At 38.0% G+C, this 15474-nt stretch overlaps 2 protein-coding genes across 3 annotated transcripts in view; both read left to right on the forward strand.

Moving 5' to 3' along the window:
- Positions 1-2085: 2085 nt before the first annotated feature.
- LOC591737 (NADH dehydrogenase [ubiquinone] iron-sulfur protein 3, mitochondrial) lies at positions 2086-10787 on the forward strand. Its single transcript, XM_791289.5, has 6 exons — positions 2086-2196; positions 3939-3992; positions 5576-5823; positions 6836-6961; positions 8239-8358; positions 9784-10787. The coding sequence occupies exons 1-6, from the start codon at positions 2139-2141 to the stop codon at positions 9952-9954; spliced, it is 777 nt and encodes a 258-aa protein (XP_796382.3). The 5' UTR covers positions 2086-2138; the 3' UTR covers positions 9955-10787.
- A 4533-nt stretch (positions 10788-15320) lies between these two features.
- The window catches only part of LOC105442843 (neural-cadherin-like), a 72551-nt gene continuing 72397 nt past the window's right edge, over positions 15321-15474 (forward strand). For both annotated transcript variants that reach the window (XM_030975151.1, XM_030975152.1), the window contains exon 1: positions 15321-15445. The gene's annotated coding sequence lies outside the window, so the exon portion shown is untranslated. The remainder of the gene's footprint in view (positions 15446-15474) is intronic.

Raw genomic sequence — 15474 nt, forward strand, 5'->3', positions numbered from 1 at the left:
AACAAGCCCTATAGAAAACAACACTTTCAATGGCTTTCCATCCATTGTACAAGCAGGAATAGCTTACACAAAAGGAGCATACAAAAGAGACTATTGTGAATGTCAGTACATTCAAATGGTATACAAGCAAAGTACCAGTAAAGCTTAATGCACATGCCTGTACAGTAAAATTGAACAAGAACATCAAACATTAAACTTAACAGAAATACTGCAAATTCACACCAAAATACACCTTACAAATTGATTACCTCTGTTCCTTGACCAATATCAAACACAATGTTGAAAATACAAATACTAAATCCAACCAAAATTGGTGAAAAATGAAACAAATTACAGAGCTCAAAATGAGAGAGGCTACCTATAGAGGTGCACACCAAAAGTACTAGGTATATCTACCAAATTATTTAAATGTAAACAACGCAAAATAAACGAAAAACTGCATTTAGTCTCCTGTACTCACACGCTCTCATTCGCTAGTGGAACAATAAAAGAAATGGTTTCACTTACCAACCAGCAATGAAATGGATTCCGAATGGGAAACAAATTCATTAAATGTCCTTCCGTAGTATGTTAGCAACTAGTATAGCAAGAAAAAAAAAGTAAAGCAAGAAAGAAGTATAGAAAAAAAGAAAAAAATTATAGCAAGAAAAAAGTATAGAAAAAAAATTAAGTGTCAATCAATTAAAGATAAGAGTCATCAGAGGCAACTATCCAGTCACGAGAGCTTGGTGTTGCAGTGGTGATTGACGTCGTCAGCAGTTGTGTCCAGTGGTGCTGTGGTCGTGTATGGTGTGATATAGGTGCCGTGGATGTGTACTTCTAGTGGTTGTCAAGCGCTGCTTCCAGTCCCGTCGTCGTCGTCATCTGTATGGTGTCCATGTGTGTCAGATCAGGGTAGAGCGGTCTTGTTTGCCGGCGTCGTTGTCATCGTCGGTGAAGTCATATATGTAGCGGCAGATCAATTAACCGTGTCTTCTTGTAAGTTGTAACTGGCAGGTCTGATTGCCTTGGTCGTTGTCGTCGGTGAATTTAAATCTAAAATTGCCTGTCAGCCGTTTTCTAGCTCCTTCACTCCTATTTCTCAACACTCATTCTGATGGTGAATGAGTGTTAGTCCTTAAAGGAAGCCGGGTTCTCCACCATGTTGTGTAGGGATCAGTAATTGTTGGAGGCGAGGAGCATAAAGAAAGACGCTGTACTATTTCTTGTTATAATTCACGAGAACTTTTAATCATCATAGATACTTTGTCGTAATTATCACATTCACAAATGCAAGTCTCTGTAGAATCCTTGTTCAGCGGTTGACGGCTGAAACCAAAGTCCCTATCATTCTCCAACTTTACATTCAGGAAAGTTTGGGGAGAAAACCAATGTTGGGAGGGGTGACTTATTCATGCTTATCATTGGTCAATGGTCAGGGTTGTCATGGTATTATGGGGAGTGGCTATGGAGAGTGTAAGTGACTGGGGTTTGGGCCTAGTATGAGTCATAGTTATTGGAATGTGGTTCGTTCCTGGAATCTAAATCTTGGGTGGTCATTAGTGGTCAATTGTTTATAATAAAAAGTAATGGGATAGTGGGTTCTGTTTTATCATGGAGCAGGTGGGAGAAAGGTGAATGAAAGGTGAATGACTGAAGGGAGGGGGGAATAATACAAGTACTACATAACATTAGCATACATGAAAAGTGGAAAATACCACCGTGAACAATATAAATACAAAAACAAAACACTACATAATTGTCCTAATATAAGTTTCATTTGTGTACATGTAGGTGAGATGTGATTGGATTTATGCAGACTAACAAAATGCGGCATTATTCTAGTGAAAGATATAAACACTCTTTGCTTTCCAAAGGACAGACAAAAACATAATGGAATATAATGTAATAAGACAAACAAAATGATAAAATATGCAAACAGAAAAAACAAAACATAAATAAACAAAAGAACAAACAAACAAACAATCAAACAAAACTACACTTGACCCACAGCAAGATTACAGCCCCCACGCGGCCAGTAAAATAATCAGAGGTTTCGGCCGGGTGTGAAGTGTGGTACAGGGTCGAATTAGGCGCATATATAACATCAATGCCTAGCCTGGCCTGGACGAACTGATTTAGGACGACTTGCTTTCGTAATGGCTTCTCTTCTGTCGAGGTGCGCAAGTTCCTTGAGAAATTTGAGTGTTTCTCACGGTAAGCAGTACTATTTGCTACAATGTTTGGTGTGGTAGCAATCTCAGAATATTCAATATGGACAATGTATAATTTATATACCTCATAACGTTTGCATGTTCGTGTGATTATGAAAGTCAAACTTAAGTTTACCTAGAGTCTATACGCCTATCCCACGCATAGGGTTTTGTGTGTTGTCTCTTTTGATAGGGAGGCCAATACCACAATCGGCGCTAGTTCAGAAGTCTATCCAAACTTTGACCCGCAACTCCGGCAAAATGAAGTAAATATTTATCAAATGACCAAATAAAGATCATGATTTAAAAGTTGATATGTTTGTTTGTTACCTGTTTCATGTCAATTTTCTTATCTTTTTTGGAGTATTTTTCCGCCCACCACTCCCGATGAAAAACACTGCTTCGGCCGACCAGCACGTGGTTGAGACTCGGTCACATCGGGTACAAATTGACTCCTCAATAATGGTATCAGTGCTGTGGCTGCTAATAGCAGTCCCCGGGAGCACGTCTACAACTCGAGAGAACTAGGCCAAGGGAAAAAATTACTTAACAAATTTTGGGGGCTACTTTTCAAGCTTGCTTGCATGAACAGTAGGGGCGCTGGTCCGAGAATGAGGATCGTCCTCATAAACAAGGATATCCTCATAAACGAAGACAAAATGTGTCCTCAAAAATAAGGGTCGTCTGCATTTTCGAGGACGTTTTTTTTCATCGGCGCTCTGGGGGTTTCATGTTACAGAACGGCCCGCTGACGATGCCAAAAATGGATTCCCTGGGGGAAAATAACCCTAGTTGTCCGTCTACTTTTATGGGTTGTCCGTCTTCCCAAGGATTTATTGCTCATAATGTGAAGGTCTCTGTACAAAGTCAATGTAAATTGCATCAAGAAAATCATTGCAGAATCTGTTTTTTGCATCGCCAATGCGCCGATCAAAAATATGAAACGTCTGCAAAAATGCAGACGGTCCTTATTTTTGAGGACGCATCGGTCAGTGTTAAAGAAGACGATCCTCGTTTATGAAGACGATCCTTATTCTCGGACCAGCGCCCCTACTGATGAAAATAACACTCTTTAATTTGTTTTGCATTGAACTCTATGCAAAATTTGGGGGCTCTTTGGAGCATTTCGGGGGCTAATTCGCCCCGAGCCCCCATGTGTTTTTTCCCTGGAGAGAACATGGCTTCCAATTTCTTAAGTCGTGATTTGAGAATCTCCCCCCATCCCCGAGCTAGTTTGAGCCTTACTCTGAGTTTTAGTGGTACAGCTTGGCTCTGCCTTCTGCTTTTATTTTTTTCAGGCGTCGCCTAGCTTGGCTTGGCCTTGCCCGTTCGGCTAGCATCGCTGTCCTTACGGCCCTGCTGTTTCTGCCACTTTTCCTTCACGATAGCGTCAAAACCATGTTGTTCCATGGCGAGAAATGGGATAAAAAAATCCCACCAAGATGATTTACAACTACAAAAGTGACGGGTAGGAATGAAAACCGGGGTCCAATCAACCATAGTATGTCCAAAATTTAAATTGAATAAAGTCCGATTGCGGAGGTTTCAATGGATTCTGCGCAAAGAAATCCTAGTGTTTTGCACTACGTAAAGTTGCGGAAAGTAATGATCTGCGCATGCGCAGGTGGGTTCCCATATATTCTTGAACAAGAAATATGAAGTAAAATTGTTTCAGATAGTAGAATTACTATGCTAATTGTCATTAAAAAGACTTGTCTTTTATTTATTTTATTTTTTTTGCTGCAGGGAAGTTACTGTGCCAGAACAGTGCACGGACATTATGTTCCAGTACCAACCAACGTAAGTATTATATTTAGTTTACAAAATCGCCAATTAACAATAGTAGGTTAATGTGAAATTAAATCCTATTGTGAGACTCTAAAATTGTAAATTTGGTAAAGTAATAGAATTAAGGAAAGCAAAATATCAATTCTTCTCTCAGAGTACTCATTATGAGATAGGTATGAAATATCCAAAAGGCTTCCAAGTTCAGTCAATATGAAATTTTTGAGTGTTATGGGAATCTGTTTCATTTAACAGTACAAATTCCGTATGAAAAGTGGGTTGGATCTTCATTAGTTACAGTATTCGATACATTTACATTAATTAATTATGTGAAACAAGTCAGATCTCTTTGACTTGTGTCAGGCCTTCTAGATTTGACACCAATGAGAATATAAAGATATATCTCGCTTAATATTACAGCTATGTACGTATACAGAAGAGAACAAAACATTTATTGAGTTATTATTCATTTGGCAACATACCCTAAAGCAGGGCTCCCACTTAGCCGAGTTGGAGCTTCGAGTTGTAGCGAGCTGGCGTGATCTTATGGCAAGCAGTTTTATCATTAAAACATATTTCTTGATATCACAAAATCGAATTCCTGATATCACGAAATCGAATTCTTGATATCAAGAATTACCATTGCTTTACAACATAAAATTATTTCTTGATAACAAGAATTGATTTATTGATATCAATTAATAATAAAACGGCTTGCCATAAGATCGCGCCAACTCGCCACAACTCGAGGTTCCAACTTGGCTAAGTGGGAGCCCTGCTTAAGATAAAACAGTATATTCAAATATAAAAGAGAAACGATTGATTTTTTATAATGGCTATGTCAACTTGTTTCCTGGGTATGGAAGCGGCTAACTTAATAAGCTCTAACCTGCAGGTCTTTCTCCCTGACCAAGCTAGTCCAACCCGGTTAGAACAAATTATAGGCCTGCTGTATCCATTTTCCATGAATTTGTAAGACAGATGTCATTCATTTGTTGTTTTGAAACTTAATTGCTACCTTAAGCCTGGGTCCCATATGCCATTACGAACGGCTACGAACGCTGTACGAACGATTTTCAGACAATGGAAATTCGGGAAGACAATGGAAAAACGGAGATTCGTACAAAATTATCGTTCGTACGAACCTCAGACACTATTGGGTGACTGACTGGCTTTTTTCATCTTTGGTAATAATATACATAAAATGAGCTGTAAAGGGTACATGAGCATTTGTCAACATCAATAAACCACTTCTTGTAATGGCCAAAATTAAACTGATTGAATCTTTGCGCAGCATAAAACGTACGACCGTTCGGTACAATGATCTGAAAAATCAGACAATTACTTACTGGCTCTATAGCTCCTAAGTCGATTTGACAACTAATAGTCATTATTTTCTTACTTAAAGACATTTTCAAGTCCTCTTTTTTTTTTAGGGAAGTTCTAAATTAGTATTGTCTTTCAAATGCCTTTGGAATTTAACCTTTTCATTTTTGGGCCTGCTAAAGGGACATAGTACCTTTAATTACATGTATATCCAATCTTGAAAAGGGTGTTTTTAGTTACATGCCATGTACATGTACACTTGATCTCTGCAGCCATAGTGCGACCTCGCGATGAACTCCAGAAGGGACGACTGGTAGAGTTTGGCAATTACGTGGCCGACTGCCTCCCGAAGTACGTCCAGGAGGTACAGGTGACCTACGGTAACGAGCTGGAGGTGATGATCCATCCCGAAGGCATCATCCCAGTCATCACATTCCTCAGGGACCACCACAATGCACAGTTCAAGTCTCTCATTGACATCACAGCCGTCGATGTGCCCACCAGGTCTCAACGGTTTGAGGTAATACGAATCGGGTGTCACAGAATTGCCATGGTGTATTCGATTGGAATTTTATTACAACATTGAAGAATTAAAAACTTTATGGTATTGTTTCTCAAATGTTCTCAAAAATTGACTGATCTCTTTCTCTCTCTCTCTCTCTCTCTCTCTCTGTCTCTCTCATTCTCTCTCTCTCTCTCTCTCATTGTTCTACTTTAAAACCACCTTAAAATATCAAGGTGGACTTTCCGTTGGGTTAAACTGCATCTACAACTCATACTCCACCAACAATTGTTCCATGATCATATTCTCTGACTAACGAAATCCCTTCAGCTCTACCCAACTTCAACACAAAACTCTGAATACAAACCGAATGTGAAACCGAGTCTCAACTCTAACCCTATCTTTGAAGAAAAAACAAATGCAGCCGATAGCAACTGGTGCCTGAGCAAATATTGGATTGCAGAGGAGACACAGCATCAGTATATTATGTTTGCTGATATCAAAATTAGAGATCCTTTTTTTTTATGTGTAAAAAATCATAACATGAAACGTGAGAAATTTGTTCTATGGTATTAGAAAATAAGAGATGACCCCAAATGATAATTATTTCATAAAACTTTCATCTTTCAAATATTTATTTTAATCGTTTTGTTTGTACATGTTTCCTTATTGTATCTTAAGTTACCCATAACTGCATATGAAAATAGTACCTGTTTTGTAAGATATCAAATTTACATATATGTCAGATAAATGTAATACTGGTATGTATAGTCTGAAATTAGTTAACACTGAAATGACATGTTACAAAAAATATCAATTCCAGTAGTGGTTATTTCAGCTGCATGTGTGCAACAATAAGTTAAAGTGTAGTTTACTGTCAATTGGAAATAAAATTTTAGGAATGGGTCATGTAATACTAATGAGGACTAATTTTTTCATTTATAAAGTAATTAGTGGAGACTGAGTACTAGTAATATATCATATCTAATTTTTCTACAACGTGTTTGATATTCTCCTCAATATTCCACAGCTGGTCTACAACCTGCTATCCCTGCGATACAATGAGCGCATTCGTATCAAGACCTATACAGATGAACTGAGTGCCGTGGACTCGCTTGTACCTGTCTTCAAGGCAGCTGATTGGCTGGAGAGAGAGGTAGGTCAAAGGTCAAACTTTTTTCATTGAGGAGTGTTTGGAACTATTGACTTCAAATGTTACCTTTCTTGAAGGTGATGATGATGTAATGATACAACTTTTGTGAAGTAAGATAACATGTACATGTATATTTTGTCTATCTGTCTGACCTTTTCATGTTCTCTGACATGTTATAATGAATACCTACTAATCAAATATCACTCAAAATGGAGGTTATTGAAGTTTTGTCCATCATTGATTTATTTGAATGTAATGAAATAACCTTTTGAAGAAATTCTTCTTTGTCAGAAATGAATTATTCATTTGTTATTTTGTGTTAACTCAACAGTTCATCAATACTTGTATCTTGATTCTGACTAATTGATTTGAGGTGACTTCTCTCTTGCAAATGATAGCCTAAGATTCATAGATTCGTCTAAGGAAATTTCTTCAGAATATTACACTTTCTAAATTGTTGAATTATCATAAAAAAATTACATTACAGCACTTTGTCTCACTAGTGAAATGAAATAAACCCCAATTCAATGGTTTTCCTCCATGATAGTGTTCTCGAATATCCATTCTATAATATAATAAGATGTCTTGTGTAGCCAGGGAAGCATCATTGCAATGAATATGCTCTTCCAGAGGGCCCTGCAATTGTTATTAGCCCGGCAATACCAAGTGTCCATGAAATACACCTGGGTGGAGAGAGGCAATCGTTGAGAGAGACGCCTTGCCCACAGATTTTGTAAACACAGGGCCAAGGTTCGAAATCCAGGACATTGACGTCTTTCACAACTTTCACATGTACAAAGAGCATTCACCAATGTACCACAGTGCTGCCATCCATCTAATAAAGAGTTTTGTTTGATATAATTATCATTTACCTCGAGTCAGAACTTTGATTTCCCATAACTCAATATTTGTTAAAGGTCCTTCTCTATGGAACGATGTCCCTCCTGCACTAAGATTCAGCCCATCACTTAATTCTTTTTAACGCCAATATATATCCCATCTTTTGAATTTGTATTCATATTGTGAAATGGTATATATTGCATGTTAATTTCTTTGTTGTATTTGTTTTTATAATCATGTATGTTTTGTTCATTTTGGGGTCAACATACTATAAGGCTATTTGCTCGTTTTTGTAGACCCCTCATTCTCATAATTTGTTTTTGTTCTAATTGATCTGTATTGATATCTATTTGTATAATTCTGTTGTGTACATATTTTATGTACCTTATGTTATTTTTTATTGAGCATGAAATAAAGATTGAACTGAACCTTTTCTTCAGGTATGGGACATGTATGGCGTATTCTTTGCTAACCATCCAGATCTGAGGAGAATCCTAACCGACTATGGCTTTGAGGGTCATCCACTCCGGAAAGATTTCCCTCTCAGTGGTTTTGTAGAGGTAAGGTATCACAGACCTACTGATGTCTACTGAGAAGTGTTAGGGGGGGGGGGGGGGAGTGGGTAAGAAATGAAATTAGTTGACAAAGTAAGAATTGCCAGATCCTTTTCGGAAAAATCTGTTCCATCTTTAAAATATTCACAATGACTCTTCTTTAATTAAGCACTGCTTATTGCCGCAGCTTAAAGGTATAGACCAGTTTTGGAAATGCCCCCCCCCCCCTCTCAAAAAACGAAATGGAAGCTCTTATTACCAATCATGTAAAAGAATATGTTTTGACTAATACGTGATAATACAAATTTTGCGGGGAAACCGCCTACTAATTGATATATTTGGTAAATTATCATATCAATCCGGCCTGGATAGATATCGCGAATGCACTTCAACATTGAACATTTGGGCATATATTTCTGCTATTTTACAAAGTTAGGTGAAGTATTGCCATCTAAACCTCTGAAGGCAATATTTAAACAATATTGAATGGATATTTTGCACCCAAAACCCTTGAACCGTAATTTTACCACTATTGGTCTATATCTTTAATACGCTAGCCGATCGGGTCCACATGAAGTCACTTTAACTTTGGCAAATTTGACCCCTATTGACCCGTAATTTGAAGGTTTTGTGCAATACTGAAAGTGAAAAATTGTTAATTCCTTAATATTTATGTTCTACATTCATTCCGCTTTTCATTGATATAAAGTTGTATTTTCATGGCATAGGATCTTTAAAAGCTAATGCAATTTGATGCACAAATTTGACTTGAGTGTGGTTGTCTAGTTTGCTTTTTGATTGAATGTGAATTTGTATAAGACAATTAGGACAACTTTATAAGTTTCACTACGGTATGTATGTTGTAAGTTACTGATAAATTGATTCTCAGGTGAGAATGATATGCATGTTGCGCTAATGACTTGATAGAGTATCTCCTTGGCTATATAGATGAATTAACTTTTTTTTACTGAGTTTCTTTGTTCTGACAAACTACATTATAAGGAAATAAGAACAAAGAAGACATTGTTGTATATGGAAGTGTCGTGGTCGAGTGGTTTAAGACCCTTGACCGGAGATGCGAAGGTAGAGGGTTCAAATCCTGACACAGCACTAATATCCTTTCGCAAGATATTAACCTACACTTGCTACTCTCCACCCAGGTGTTAAAATGGGTACCCGGTAGGATGCGGCCTTCATTGTTGGTCAAACAGTTTTTGAGCGTAAAGTCATGCCTGGCTGGAATGCTCCCCAGGGAGTGGAGATTGTGCACACAGTGTTTGCGGGCAATCACTGAATCCAATGACCGGGGTAATAGTATATCTGTAAAGTGCTTAGAGACGTCCGAGATGTATTAAGCACTATATAAAAGCTGAATATCATTATTATTATGTGCAATAAACTTGTAACCAAATTTTGTCTTTCATATACCAGGTTCGTTATGACGACGAGCTTAAGCGAGTTGTTGCCGAGCCTCTTGAGATGACCCAGGAGTTCCGCAAGTTTGACCTGTCTAGCCCCTGGGAATCGTTCCCCAATCACCGGGAGCCAGCACCCGAACAACTGGAACAGGGCAAGACGGAAGAGGAGAAGTCGGATAAATGAGTCACAGTGTATTTGATATGTATAGAATATAGATAGATCAATTCAAATATTAGCAATGACTTGGAGAAGGTCAAAGGTTGACATTAATTTGGTTTCCACGAAAGAAGTGTTTAAAGGGAGAAGTCAGTACCCAAAGTCTGATTCTTTTAAATAGAGTAAGGTACTTGTATTTTGTCCTTCTAGGATGGAATATTTGCATCCATATTTCGAATGCTCTAAAAAAAATATTGTGATGTCTTTGGCAAGGGGGAATATTCAATATTGCGTGAATACCTTGAACCCCCCCCCCCCCCCCTCCCCTACCACCAGATTCAATTTGGAGCCGTATCAACACCAGTTCACAGCCAGGAAAATATCTCTGTAGTAATATCAACCATATTCATCATTTTATCCCCTCGGAATGACACTCTGTACATAGGAGACTAAATAGCTATCGAGAGTTAACATCCCAGACCCAGAACTTTCCCAAAGAGATTTGGACATGGAGGGCAAATGTTAACATATGAATTTCTCTGGGACTCGACAGTGAAGTCTAACCTCTCCAAAACATTGCTGAATCGAACGTACAGCTTACGTCTATCTGAAGTTTGTATCGGCTTACTCATAGATGGGATGGCTTTAAAAACTTCTGGGGCATTACAATCAGAACTTCTTACCTGTGATGAAACAATGTTGAAACTGACCCATGCATGCAATCTTTAAGGGACTCTCGCTGTGAAGACACTATTGTCAGTAGTGTGGCCATTTTCCTAAGTCTAACAAAGGAAATTAAATTGATTTGTGATGTGCTTCAGTTGTCTGACAATATTTGAATAAAGTTGTGTATGAGACCATTTATAGTGTGTGTTGGAGTATTTTTTTTTTTTTTTTTTAAAGATATTTGTATTATTTTCCCTCAAATCAAATACATATTATACACATCAAAACTTGATTCATTGTATGTATATTGATATTTTGGATAAAACATAAATTGCAATAATAACAAGTAAATGAAAGTACATTTTCATAAACTGTTTAGAAAACATTTTCATATATATGATCAAGAATATTAAAGTATACTTGAGGATTTTTTTTTGTCTATTCTCCCATTCCCTCCCCCGTTAAACATACTCCCAACACCCTCATCCACACACCCAAGCTCACACACACACACAAACAGAGAGTCATGTGTACCTAAAGATGTATGCATACTAGTAGAGCTTCGCAGCCGTTCCAGCATTTTTTTTCTAACCGAAAATAGATATGTTCTTTGAAAAGATAGCATTCGATTCCTATTGGTCCATTTTGTGATACAAGTCATCTTTTCTCCGTAGCCTATAATGTTTGCTATGACATGCCGTGAAACAAAAAGTGGGCAGATAATTTTTCATTTGCAAATAGATCATATCAATAAGAAGTTTATAATGTTTTGGATTCTGTATTACATGTATATGCCTTGATGAATCATTGAGCTATGGGGAACGTTTAAAGCGGTGTTCACATATGATTTGATAAACTGCTTCTAAGACCCATTGCAAAAATAAAGACAAATTTGACATGTAAATGAAAGGCCAGTGGGGTAAAAACAAAGGATATATTTGCTCCAATGGCCCCTATCACTCTTCTGTTTATTACAAGATACGGAAGAAAAAAATTAGGGGTCTTTTTAAGGTCTCTTTTTCATGTATGGTGTGGTAAATTGCCTCCCTAGAGCAACTGTGGAAAAATAAAGACCGTTTCACATGTAAATGAATGACCAGTCGGGTTTAAAAATAATGCGCAACAACGGCCCCTAATGCTTCTCTTTTACACTTAATAATATATTGAAATATGATGCACACTATGCTTGTACCATTTTAGTTAGCAGCAGCGTTTTATTTTGGTGTGTTTTGGGTATTTTTCATGAGATATACGACATCATGTGGTCCCTCAGTTATATTTTCCCTCTTTTAATGCCTTCTTTTCAGATTCATAGTTTAATTCTTTCTGTTAGTACCTTATGCTGTGAGCTTTATTATGACAGCATTATTCCAAATTGTATTGCCCAGATTTAAAGTCATTGCTATTTAACTGAGCTTGGGTTAAAAAGATCAAAGAATTCTAGTGAGAATGTAAAGAGAGGAAGAGGGAGATAGAGATAACGAGGGATATAGTAAGAGGGGAGAGATGAAGTGAGAGAGAGAGACAGGGTGTGAGGGAGAGAAGCGGGTAGAGAGATTAAAGTGGAGAGGGCGATATAAACCTAAAGTAATGGGAAGGAGGGATACAAAATATATAAATAAAGGCAGGTGATAAAGGGTTAAGGAGGAGAGAGTAAGAGATAACAGAACAGAGAAAGGGAGATAATAAAGGAAGGGAGAGAAAGGCCCGTATTCTGAAGTCGGGGGGGGGGGGGGGTTAACTTTAAACCCGGGTTTAACTAAACCAGACTTGAGAATACGGGTCAGAGAGAGCAAGGGATGAATGAAGGATATAACGAGAGATGAAAGACAAAAAGATCGATCGCACGGGTGGTAAAGAAAGCGAAAAACGAAAAATGAAAGGGTATATATATCAAAACAAGGGAGAATATTGATAAGAAGAAATAAAACAGATTCACCAGATATATTATTAGCTAAACATTGTTACAAAGAATACGTTTGCTGCAAATTGCATAAAATCTAGAATGGGAATGAAACCATGGCCTATTAACATTTCCAACAAGCGAAAATGGCTTTTTCTTTTTTTAACTTGCTGATATCTCTTTAAAAAAGTAAATTCAAATTTTCCGACAGAACAAATTTATTTAAAACAAAGGGGGGGGGGGCGGTCACTACACATTTTATGACACATTTGGAAATAGAGCCTATGATTCTAGATGGTAACTTATTCATGACTTTGGGATCATAAAAAACACAAGATTTAGATGGTGGTGTGTGTGTGTGTGTGTATTGGGTTTTTACAGACGTGTATCAATCAGATATGATTATTTACGTCTGGGACCGACCTTTAAACGTCACCATCCGAAAGACGTGACTCAGTTTCGAACCTGCGTCCTCGGCTGAATCAGTTTGTAACTTCCACTTTTTAGCTGGATTACAGGCGCACGCCACAACGCCTAGTTGTGGCACGCCACAACGCCACAACGCCTGGTGGACATGTTATGTTTTGTTTTCCACCAAGAGATGGCGGTAGATAATGTGCTACTTACCAGTTGCTAATGGCTATGAGGTGAGAGTGACTGTACTTGTTATCTGCACCTGTTACTCTGTTACCCTCACTGACACTGTTGTTTTGCTGCAATTTATCAAAGACCCAAATTCCACAAAACAGTATCTTGTCTAGCAGAGAACAGCGGGGATACCCCTATTCATGCACATACAGATAATAAATAATAATAATTACTTATAAAGCGCACTTGTATCAGTTTATATAACAACTTAGCTAGGCATATACAAAACAAAATACACAAATCTCTCACCAGGATTTAACAAAATAAGGCCATTAAAAAAAAAATCATGTTTAGTGTCCCCGCCCGCTTCATTTTGGGGGCCGTCTCCTTTTTTTTCTTATCTCTTTTTTAATTTTTTTCAATTAACAAATATTAAAAAATAAAGAATAAAAACATGAAAAACATACTGCTAAAATTATCGATTTCTGATAAATACTTTAAAAAGATGCTGGCGGCCATTTTCAAAAATAGCCCGACTGTGAGGGAAAATGTACCGAGCGGAAAAAAAGGGCCTCTTCCTTCCTGATTTTCAAAAAGGCACTAATGGCCTAATAGCAGTAGTAAGTCTGAGTGAATAAAAAGCTTGTTATCATGTCACTTGGCAGCTTGTTATAGAGGATTGGTGCAATATACACAAATGCGCATATTGATCTAGCATTTAGATTAGACTGATAGGGAACGAAAAATAATGATGCAGTAATTAGAATACTCGCGATGGAGCAAAGCGATTATTGTGCACCATACCTTAATTAAAGAACGCTCATTTCTTAAAAACTCTCATTTATTTTCGCTTTTCTATTTTCTTCCTGTGCATGTTTGATAAGGCCAAGATTTATTTTTTTAAAAGGAACTCGTCGTTAATTGTAATATAAATCTTCAAATATGATATGGGTCGCTTATACATGAATATAGGTTCTAGGACAATTACCCCCAGGAAAATTACCCCCTCCCCCCCCCCCCCCAGGACAACCACCCAAGAGGTACCCGAGAACAATTAACCCCCCGAAAATTACCCCCGAGGACAATTACCCCCATGGACAATTACCCCCCGAAAAAAAAATCTTCTTTTATTAAAACCAAATTATTATCAGGGTGGACTTCCTCTTAAATGAACAGGGGGTAATTTTCGGGAGGGGGGGGGGGGGCAATTTTCCTCGGGGTGGTTGTCATTGGTTGTCCTGGCGGGGGAGGGAGGGGGGAGTGTAATATTGTCCTAGATTGTAATTTTCAGGGGTGGGTGGTAATTGTCCTCGGTGGGCAGGGGGGGGGGGGTAATATTTATGTCCTCGGGCCCTGTGGGGTAGTTTTCCGGGGGTCATTTCTGGGGGTAATTTTCCAGGGGGTAATTGTTCTGATACGTTGCTACGATGTATATGCTTCATCAAAAAAAAAAACATTTTGAAGCATGGAGGTGGGAGATAAAGGAGAAAAGGGAGAAGAGAGAACGAGAAATAAATAACGCAAAGAAGAGATTGATAGGATCAAAAGTCCACTAATTAATATAAAGCTTGAATTCAAGTTGAAGACGAGGAGGCCTCTTAGCTTCGGAAGCGGCATACTTCCGGTATTACACTTTGATCTCAGTTCTTATCGCTACGAATAACCATATTCGGCACATGGCCCCGCCCATCATTCACAGGTGAGTGAGTTATGAGGTCATCGCTGTCGGGTAATCCCTCCCGAACTCATATCGTCGACACAACCGATGGATAAATTGTCTCTCTGAAGTTTTGATTATGTCTTGTAACACATTAGTTAGCTTTCTTCTTGCCTGTCCTCTATGGTTATGGATACATGTAGTTGGCTACCGGTATTATAGCTAGGGTAAAACAAAAGACTCTTCTATTTCGATTAGATACCCCCCCCCCCCCCCGCAAACTGTCAATAATGAATAAGCATTCACTTTATGCAACTTGCACCCTTGCAAGAGGTAAAGATTTATATAATTGTATTTGTACAATCTCTACCTTTACATAATGCAGGGTACTAATTTGTAATGTAATATAATAGCGTATTGAAAAAATTATCATGATTGAAATAAAAACGCAATCAAGCGTAGATACGTTTACATCAGTTTGAATCAAAAGGGTGTAAAAAGAATGATTGGAACGGCAAAACAATCTATTGAATTAACCGTTGTGTGACTTTTTACTTCGGAATTTGATATGCGGTCGCGGACGCGCACGCTCGTCGCATTTATGGCCCGCACGCACAGTACACACATAATATTCAAGTCAAACGCGATTTGAGGAAAGTACAGCTACAGAATACATCTTCCTAAAACGAGATAACTGCTAATTGGTAAGATTTCTCAAACACCACCAATTACA

The sequence above is a fragment of the Strongylocentrotus purpuratus genome, unplaced genomic scaffold, assembly GCF_000002235.5.
Source record: "Strongylocentrotus purpuratus isolate Spur 01 unplaced genomic scaffold, Spur_5.0 spur5_scaffold_8, whole genome shotgun sequence".
NCBI lineage: Eukaryota > Metazoa > Echinodermata > Echinoidea > Camarodonta > Strongylocentrotidae > Strongylocentrotus > Strongylocentrotus purpuratus.